The sequence below is a fragment of the Perna viridis genome, chromosome 6, assembly GCF_037379345.1.
Source record: "Perna viridis isolate PV_CMFRI_1.1 ecotype Kerala chromosome 6, ASM3737934v1, whole genome shotgun sequence".
NCBI classification, from domain to species: Eukaryota; Metazoa; Mollusca; class Bivalvia; order Mytilida; family Mytilidae; genus Perna; species Perna viridis.
Window position 1 is genome coordinate 37,708,747 of NC_142450.1, and position 10,671 is coordinate 37,719,417.

Consider the following 10,671-nt stretch of genomic DNA (forward strand, 5'->3'; position numbering starts at 1 on the left):
ATCAGAATTTGGTGTAGATTCAACGGTATTTTGTTCCCATTTATTATTTAGAACTTCTAAACTCCAACCATGAAATTTGAAAATTCCTTCAACAATATTTCATTGATCTTTCGTTACGTTTATTGTGACTTCTCTTTTTTCTTCCATTGAAACAATAAATATCGTGATTACGCGCGCTTTTCGTTGGAACCTTATGCTGTTGGTGTTGTGGAATTTAGGTAACATGAGTAATGTTCGACTTCATTGTTTTAATCTAGGGTATTTTGTTTTATTTGAAAACAAAAGAACTATACTTCCAATGCCTAAAATTATGATTTTTATATTTTTCACCGAGGAAATCTCATGAGTTTTTCATTTTATAAAAAAAGGAATGAAACGTTTCTTTTTTTTTTTTAATTTGGCGGCTATGCATGACAATGCACTATTGACCTTACTCTTATAATAGTATATTCCATAGATCTAGATTCATGAACTTTGAAGAATTATTCTATATTTGAAAATGTAAGGGGGCATAGGTTAAAACCCCTAATTGTGTGGTTATCTATTTGACAAATTAATTCGAGGATTTTTGGGTTTACACACACCTTACTGAAAGAGTAATCAAGGGAACCAAGGTTATAGCGGTAATCAAAAGAATGTAATCCAGGGACAAAGACCCGACATTGAAAACAGACATACACAACAATGAACATACAGTAACTAAAATCATACATACAAAGTAACAAAAACAAATGAGCAACTCGGACTCCACTAAAAACTGGGAGCATGGACAAGGTGCACCGGTAGGGTAAGCATCCTCTGATTTTCTAGAAACACCTGCCGAGTTGCTCATAAAAAGTCAAGTCCGGGGTAGACAAACGAGGAAAGGAAACCTATGACCTGTTGAATAAATCAGTTTTCATGGTGCAGGTGGATACACCATAACGATCCACGAGTTCATGATGACGACCATAAAACTTCTGTACTGATGACTCCAATCTTGTAGCAACATAACCCTGTTCCAGAAGCCTATTTGTTAGAGTTCTAGCGCGATACAAAAAGTATGCGTAGTTTCGGGATCACACAATATATGTAATAACACATACATTTTCGAACTAAATAAAAATTGCTCAAATTAAAAAAAAAAAAAACCAAACAAACAAAATAACCCTTGTAATAGATGCGTCCTATATTGAAACTTGACGCAATTTTCAAATACCGCAAACATAGTATAAGTAACGCAATGAAGAGAATAAGAGATGAAAATCGTCGTGAGATTGGAAGAAAAAAGAGAAAATCAGACAGTGGAGAACAAATGAGAGTTAGGAATGAAAAAAGAACGTTACAAGAGGTCTTGCCTGTCGTAGGGACCTTACAATTCAATGTACAAACTAAAGCACAAAAACACACTTTTTAAATAAAATTGATCGCGCAAAATCATTAATTGGTGACAAAGTCTCTACAGTAACCACCGCGCGGTTCTTCCTGAAACACCATGGACATAAGGATAGCAACCTATCTTCAAATACTGCCACAAATGAAACCAAAAGTTTTCGACCATACTTATTATTTTCGGAAGACCAATGCATTGAACCTATCTACCTTACAACTGAATCCGCTATTCGAAACCTGTCAGCCGGTATCCAAGGACATTGTAGACAGTGCACCAAATTTCTAGATGTAAAAAAGACGCACTGTTACTATGCAATGAAAAACTGTGATGGATCTGCCGAGAAACTTGGGTTTTTATTGGATAACATTGTTTTCCATTACCAAGATATCCATTCACATTGTTCATCGTCGTCCCGATGTCATAATGAAAGTTCGTATACGCTTAGCAAAACCCTTCTAACGGATCCAGTCGCAATTAAGTTATTTGAAAAAGCAATTCACAATTTGCAACTTTACAAGACTCCACAGGATTACGTAGAATGCATTGATACTCACTGTGTAGAGTCTTTTAATAATGCATGTTTAATATTTCACGACAAGCGTACGTCAGTTTCACTAGTTGAAGATCCGTACCATCAACGTCGTCGGACTGGGAAACGTGTGTTAAAGCGTAAAACACAAGATTACACTAAAGATATTTGGAACCTGATTGCGGAACATTTGTACAGTCGAAATTAGTGTTCGTTCGTCTGCTGAAGTGAATTTTCGAAGCATTCGAATTATGATCACTCATATCATTCAATAATTGAATGTAAGTCATTGCGTTATTATTCATGTCTTTAAAATAATATGATCAACTTAATCATGTGCCTTTTGTTGTTGTTCATGACAGGATTTGTTTTGATTCTATTTTTACACACAAAATAATCGTTATCACCTGATAAGCTCCGCCCACATTTTATGTCGGTAGGCACTACCGCTAATGCATGTAGTTTTCACCAGCGACATACACAATACTATCGAAACCTATCACTAGAAGCCCTCCTTACCCTCGCCAGGACTCAGAATCCGTGGTGTGCAACAATATACCAAACTGATATTTGTAATGAAAACGCTACCCTTTGAATAACTAGGTCAATACAAATCATTTTTATACATTATAAATGTGTATGATCAATACACTGACATTCAGCAAAAGGAAAACGACATGAAATGTAGAATGTATCAACCATGAAATTTTGTCACGGTTCAGGGGTCATTCTTCTACCTATGACTTTTTAAAATGAAATCACATCAATAAAAACCAGTAGGATGTCGAATGTTATTTCACTCATTTGCACCATTCTGATTTTATTAGGGGCCTTATATTTTTCTAATGATGAAGACAAGCTAGTAGACAGATCGCTGGAATCAGCATACGATTATATTATTGGTGAGTTTTAAAATTTGTATTTATCTATTCAAGGTTGGAAACGCACTATATTTATTAGGTGATGGCACATGGATCAATCTCTAAAATTAGCTTTTTATTATTTTCATTTACTGCATACATAACAAGCTTGTCACCAAAATACAAGAGAAAGCAGCTGGTTTCAAAGTTTTATTTAAAAGTCAATATAAAGTTCATTTTGGAAAGGGGCATATAACAAAACTCGTGTGCTTAAATTCTTTTGAAAACTAATAAGCAATTTGTATTAAATAACACATAATATAATGTTCAAGTGTGTGCCTCACTCGTATGCTCACCCTTTGAGTTCACTTCATGAATTTGTTTGGTTCGTTCTCCTCGTATCCATGTGTATTTTGATATTTTGTCTTTCATCTTGTTTCTCCTGTCAGTATATATTTCCGATTGTTTTGTCCTTGAATATTCCCATTTGCATTGACACTTTGGTGTTTTCGATTTTCCAGTGGGTGCAGGCTCAACGGGATCAGTTATTGCTAATCGATTGTCTGAAAATCGAAACATCTCCGTTTTACTGATTGAAGCGGGCGACTCTGATTATGGAGATGATACTATACGAATTCCTCTCATGGCTCCAGCAGTACAAAATTCACAAAAAGATTGGAGATTCTACACTGTCCCACAGCAACACTCCTTGTACATGAAGCAGGGACAGGTACCACTATATAAGACAGCTCACTTAAAACCAATTTCCTCGATCTAATCGTAGAAATAAATGTAGTTATTGTTCATGTTAACTAAGGTAGAACAAAACACATGCATTACAATCTGGGACTTACTAGGATTACAATTAAGATTAAGACCATCACACTACATGCTTGAGATAATCAAACAGCACACATTTTAATATATATATAATGAAGTTCTGATAAAACACTGGTTCAGATTTATACGTTTATAGTACATGTATCTTTGTACCAGTTGTATGGTCTTTCGATAGTATATGAAATATCAAGCTTCCAAGTGTAGAACACAAGATAATGTTTACCGTTAAATTTTGCAGAGGAATTTCTGGCCGATGGGTAAAGTTCTTGGGGGAACTAGTAGTATGAACTTTCTTGCTTACGTCAGAGGAAGTAGATATGACTATGATCAATGGGAATCAGAGGGATGTACAGGATGGAGTTACAGAGACGTTCTACCGTATTTTTTGAAGAGTGAAGATAACCAAATAAATAAATATTTTGATTCAGGTTACCGTCTGTTGGTTTAATATATGTTATAATCAAATTAAATCATATGTCTTTTTCTCATCATAATTTTTTCTTCAATAATAAATAGCATTGACAATGAAGACGTTGAAAATATGTTGTTTTGCATAGTACGTACATCATATCATTTTGTTTCCAATTTCGATTAAAATCTATTTCAACTGACTGTTGATCCTTCATTCAGATTGGAATATTTGTTTCCATAACTATATCATAATTTGTTTTAGCATTTCATTCTGATGGAGGAGTGTTAAATATTAATGAACCTAGAAACACAGAATTGCCTGATATTTTAGCGAAGGCTGCAAATGAAATTGGTTTGCCCACAGTCGATTTCAATGCAGAGAGTCAGCTAGGTAGTAATTTACTTCTAAACTCTACTATAAAGATATGTTTTCTTTCAATCGTAAAAATAATCTTTGATTTTATTAATCTTTTTGATTAAAAGATATGCAGAAACTTTGGAATATCGCGAATTTTGTTCACAGTATTTTAAGTTACAATACAGTCAAGCATTAAATGTGTAGAAGAACTAGTTTTTTAGTTCTGAACCGAAAAATTATTACATTATTTTTTTTTATGATAAAAAAGAGTCTTACATGTGGAATGAGACGTGTTTTTTGTTTTGTTTTTTTTTTTTTTTTGAAAATTTTCTTAACTGTTTGTCCATTTCTGTTCATAGGGTTTTCGTACATGCAGTCGACTCTGAGGAATGGGGAACGACTCAGTACAGCTAGAGCTTTTCTTAGACCTATATTGGATAGGCCTAATTTACATATCAGTATAAATACTATGGCAACAAAGGTAAAATTAATCAGGAATCATGATCGTCTATGAATTTCTTAACAACCATTATCAATAGTACACAAAATGTTTTTTTTTTTAATTCAAATGTAGGATCGTTAATTGGTAATGATTTTCACCGCCCCCCCCCCCCCCACACACACACCATATTTATATATATGTAATGTTTATGTGAATTTTAAAATGCGTTTATTAACAAAGTTATTTTTTTTCAATTTTGTTTAATGTTTTAATTGCCCATTTCAGTTAGATTAAGCCAAGACGAACCATACGTACTCAGCATTTTAATTATTAATGATTGCATTATATAAAATAAATAGAAAGAGCAAAAGGCAAATACAGAACAAAAGCAAACTTATGTTTATTTCAGATCATTATCGATGGAAGAAGGGTTGTAGGAGTTGAAATGGTAAAGAAAAATAGGAAAAAGAAAGTTTATGTTAATAAGGAAGTGATTGTATCAGCTGGGACTGTTAATAGTCCAAGTTTACTGATGTTGTCAGGTATAGGCCCCAGGAAACAACTTGAAAATCTTCATGTGAGTACAGTATTGTTTTAACTAATCTAATCAACATTGAAAAAACAATAGTAACCAACAATTTGTCTATTGGTTAGTACACGTCTTCTAAAGCCCTTTCTTTGATTTATTACCATTGTTCTCAAGGATTTCTATATCTGAACTAACGCTTTACCTCTGAACAAACATCTGCTTTAAGACCCTTTCTATAAATATGTACAACTTCACAAGGACAATTATTGTTCAAGACAAAACATAACTGTTCTCAGACATTTCCGTTCAGATGTATACAAGAGTAAATTGAAACGTGTTTTGAAAATACATAAATGACATCAGTTTAGGACTTACGAAAAATTCATGAAAAACAAGTAAAAAATCATATAGTAATCATAAGTTTTCCTTAAAGTTTATATATGAAAGGCTTGTGCTTATCATATAATTTTGGAAATTATATGTTTTTATGTGTTTCAATATGCCCAAAATGAATATTTCCTTATTGACCTAAACATATGTTGCAATTTTTCCTTTGCAATATATTTCTACGAATGCACTATACTGTAGGGAGGCTTTCTGTACAAATACAATCAGAAAAAAATGGAGTAAAATTAATTAACTAATTCTGAAAAGGATTAGAACATCTGAATTGTATGTACCCGTCAGTCTTTTTTGTCACAAAATACCTACAGAATAAGTGTAAATGGTATATGATAGATTCCCGTTGTTGCTGATCTTCCCGTCGGTGAAAATCTGGAGGATCATTATCATTTGATGGAAACGATCCGAATAAACAAACCCTATAATATGAAGTCTGGAGATGGATTATCATGGTGGAATCAACTGCAGTATAAACTATTAAGGAAAGGTCAGTATGAAAAAACAGATTTCTTGTGTTATTAGATACACGATAAAAGCAGTATTTTGTCATAACCAGAAATAATTGTAAGTGCAGTTGAACATTTTCGAAAATATGTACTGTAATTATCAACTACATTTACACATCATCTTTAACAATACATCTTTCTCTGCAGGTAAGTTATGGTGAAAAAAAACACAGAAGTCTTTCCATGATATATTATTTAAGATGTTTTCTGCAATGCAGAAATGACATCAATACATTCTCCTAATTGTCTGTAGTTCGAAGTATAAATCATAACATGAAAAGCTTTTACAAATTCATCATCAAAGGGAGATAACTAATTCCCCCTGTCATTATATTGTAAACTTCTAATAGAAACGAACTGTCATTTCATCTTCAATAGACCATGAACTATGTACCTATTGTCAAATTCTTTTTTTTTCAAGCATGATTCATTATTTTTCATTTTAGTCTGATTCTTACAGATTTCAGCTGGTAATATGGGGAAAATGGGTATATCGGAAAAAAATGCGCTGTGCGTATCGTTCGAATAACAATAAAATTAAAACAAATTACCAAATGATTTATGCAGGCATTTTATCTGGTAGTGGAGTAGAAGCTCAAATATTTGCACATTTACCGGACAGAGATCAAGAATTACCTAAATATCCGGATGCCCACATAGAGTTTTTATGCCATGCTAAAGATGATGGATTTATTGACGGATTTCCATTGAATCAAAATCAGACTGTAAGTTTTTATTTGCTAATGGTAATACAAAACAGGAGTTCGTGTAGTTTTTTCTTATCAAAATGATGCAATGCTTACCATTCACAAACGCAAATGCATCGACCTCTAAATATTAAAACTAACGTGCTCCGTGCGTAAGTGGAGTCAGTTGTGAAATCCGGGTTTTTCGTTTACTTTCATTCATAATTGTTATTTCATTTTCTATGTTGTGTGTGTCTAGTTATTTTGTTTAGTCATTTTCGCTGGGTTATGTCCTTTTATTGCTACAGTTCTAATCATGGTTCCCTTAATTTCACTTCCAAACTTGATGAAGAATAAATAATTGGTTCTTTTGTTTGAAACATATTTTTGCTTGTGGAGATACTAAGAAAAAAAAATAGAAAATATATTCCCTCAAAGTGAAAAAAGTAACAAATCAAAGTTCCAATGTTGGTATTATAGTTTGAAAAGGTTTTTCTATAAACGATTTTAGCTTTTTTTTACTACCTTCGTAGGTCAATAACATGTTAAAGACACGTGCTGGGACTATGGAGTTTATAGCAGTATTATTCCATCTCCATCCACGCTGTACAGGAAATGTACGGCTCAACAGTAAAGATCCCTTTGATTATCCTCTGATTGATCCCAACTACCTGTGTCATAAAGACGATCTTAAAGGCATAATTGAAGGTAATACATTTTTGTACATGCGAGAAAGAATTGAAATGGCTTTGTTCTTCCATACACTGGTAGCTTGCAAAGTTTAGTCTAATGCAGAAGTCCAGGGGCAACGGCAATCAATGCTCCCCTTACATAAGATACAATTAATAGAACGCTATCAAAAAGAACACTATCCAGTGACAACCACTAAACAAAGAAAAAAGACAAGTACAATGTAGAGTAAAAAACAAAAGTAAATTTCTAGATCCACTGACAATACTTAATACTTAAGAAGTAGTAATAAAAGTTATGAGAATAATTCATACTATTTTTAAATATCCAGATGATATTTGGACAATGTAGTTTGAATTGTACCCATAATTTGACATATTTAACATTTTGAAACTCATACATATTGTCATTAAGATAGAATTAAAATGATTAGCTACTTATCATACTAATTTTATTTCAAAATAAATTTACTCGTGGATCGTTATGGTGTATCCATCTGCACAATGAAAGCTGATTTATTCAACGGGTCATAGTTTTCCTTTCCTCGTTTGCCTACCGGACTTAACTTTTTATGATCAACTCGGCGGGTGTTTCTAGAAAAACGGAGGACGCCTACCCTACCGGTACACCTGGTTCATGCTCCCAGTTTTTTGGTGGAGTCCGAGTTGCTAATGTGTTTTTTGTTACTTTGTATGTATAATTTTAGTTACTTTATGTTCCTTGTTGTGTATGTCTGTTTTCAATGTCTGGTCTTTGTCCCTGGATTACATTCTTTTGATTACCGCTATAACCTTGGTTCCCTTAATTACTCTTGTGTTTTCATTGCCAGGAGTGAGACTTTTGCATAAATTGGTGAAATCAAAAACTTTACAAGACATTAATGGTAAAATGGTGAGACTTGACTTTAAAGGCATTTGTGACAAGATAGAATACGATACAGACCAATACTGGGAGTGTATAATACGGCATTGGGGGTCGACAGGATATCATCAATCGTCGACATGTCGCATGGGATCAGCGTCGGACCCTACTGCTGTTGTCGACCCAGAACTCAGGTTTGATTTACTTACATCTAAATATAAAAACGGTATACTTAATGACAGTTTTAATAAGAAGTGTTTCGATTTAAAGTTTAAATAAAACATCAATACAATGTCTTGGTTTCAAAATGCATATTTATCCTAAAATTATAAAATCACTTGCTGTGTAAATGACATAAATTGTACTATTATCATAGGGCCAAGAACTAGTTATTAACAACTAAATATTACCTCTGATTTTCTCTTTTCAGGGTTAAAGGTGTAACTGGTTTGAGAGTAGCAGATGCCTCTGTTATGAGACATGTCCCCTCGGGTAATACTAATGCACCTTGTGTAATGATTGGTGAAAAAGCAGCTGATCTCATTAAAGGACAAGACAGTGTAAAGGAATTCAGAGAAAGAATCAAACATCTTAAGTTATGATAAATTCATTTACAGGTGTTTATATACATGCGTACGGATATTCATGCAGGTCCACTTATTTTCACAAAATATTATTTAGTTCTACATAGACTAAAACTCAAAGTAATTTTTTTAATGACAAGCCATGGCACTGATAAAAAAATAAAGTTATTATCATATTGAAATGTGCTATGATTTGGAAAAAAATCAACATTAAACATCCACTTCTAAACAAGGCATGTTCTGAAGTCCTGATAATATGAGCATATAAGATTTGTGAATGTAATGCCAAATGTTGCCCCCCCCCAAAAAAAAAAACAAAAACAAATACACCCAATCTAAAAACACCAAAAAACATTTATGTTCAAAATGAAGGATATGTGGTCCAGTAGTTGAATACCAACCCTATTAACTGGAAGTTTTACTGGTTAACTAAACTTAAATATCCCTTCACTTTATTGATAAAAAATTTTACATTATACGAGTTCATACAAAATCACTACTACTAACAAACAGGGAAGGATTCCCATGATCTATGTACAGTTACCCTTCTTCAATTTTACAATCATGCCATACCATTTAAGCATTATCCAATAGACATTACTTACACTCATCGAAATATGGATGCTGAAAGAATATCTAAGCACATGATAATTAATAATTACTTCTGAACACATATCAAAAATGCAAACATATCGAACGTTTTCTCTACATAAACTGAACAAAAAGTTAAGAAAATAATATCTCTCTCCTCTACATACATTAGAATACGATCATGCTATGCTACTATTGTTTACGAATTTTACATGTGACTGTTAATCATATGTCACAACTACAATTAAATAGGTACCAGATAAGACATGTGAGAAGTAACCAAGGGAACTAAGAATTTTTGCTGGTTAACTAAACCTAGATATTCTTTCATTTTATTGATAAACAAGCTTACAAAACATTGTTCATACAAAATCACTACTACTAACAAACAGGAAAGGATTCCCTTTGTCTATCTACAGCTACCCTTCCTCCATGTTCCAATCATGCCATATCATTTTAGCATTTTCTCGTTAATTAGTGGTTATTATTTGTAGGAAGTGCTTTAAAAGTTTCGATGTATAGCATAGTCTCGTCCTTGTTAAATATAAAGTATAAACCTATGGTCTGCTTTTGTCATGTCATGCTGGCTAGAAAGATTAAGCTAGCTAATTAGTTAATAGAGATTATTGTGTATTCTGGTAGTGAATATAGTATTACAAGTTCCGTATTTTGCAACATAATGCAATTTTAAAAATAAAAATCATATAATTATAATTAAAACTTTGGTATGCTGTATACGTGTTTCAAGGAGTAACCACTCATCAGCATTAGAACCAAATACATAGAAAGTTCCAAGATTCTAAAGTAAAGTGTATGCAAGAAGTACACTAAACAAAACAAAATATATATATATCAAGATAAGAAGCAAATCCAGCATGGATCAGAGTAGACTACTTGGGTATGTAAAAGGAGCTACATTATTGCAGCCCAATGAAGTTTACCTTCTGGGATAAGGATAGCATTTATTTTCTTCATTTTCTCAGTGTCAGGCCTTCATGTAGGTTTTGGTT

The 10,671-nt window shown here is 32.9% G+C and overlaps 1 protein-coding gene across 1 annotated transcript; it reads left to right on the top strand.

Annotated features, from left to right (window-relative positions):
• Positions 1-2,585: 2,585 nt before the first annotated feature.
• Positions 2,586-9,395, top strand: LOC148614821 (glucose dehydrogenase [FAD, quinone]-like). Its single transcript, XM_088589229.1, has 11 exons — positions 2,586-2,803; positions 3,283-3,491; positions 3,840-4,029; positions 4,275-4,403; positions 4,730-4,851; positions 5,222-5,389; positions 6,080-6,230; positions 6,817-6,974; positions 7,469-7,643; positions 8,455-8,680; positions 8,917-9,395. The coding sequence occupies exons 1-11, from the start codon at positions 2,683-2,685 to the stop codon at positions 9,086-9,088; spliced, it is 1,821 nt and encodes a 606-aa protein (XP_088445355.1). The 5' UTR covers positions 2,586-2,682; the 3' UTR covers positions 9,089-9,395.
• The last annotated feature ends 1,276 nt before the right edge of the window (positions 9,396-10,671 follow it).

Bases quoted from the DNA above. Each gene is read 5' to 3' on its own strand.
- LOC148614821 (XM_088589229.1), top strand. From the start codon at position 2,683: ATGTCGAATGTTATTTCACTCATTTGCACCATTCTGATTTTATTAGGG. The intron at 4,030-4,274 runs GTTACCGTCTGT...AATTTGTTTTAG, and splicing joins AAATAAATATTTTGATTCAG to CATTTCATTCTGATGGAGGA. The intron at 7,644-8,454 runs GTAATACATTTT...TTTCATTGCCAG, and splicing joins TCTTAAAGGCATAATTGAAG to GAGTGAGACTTTTGCATAAA.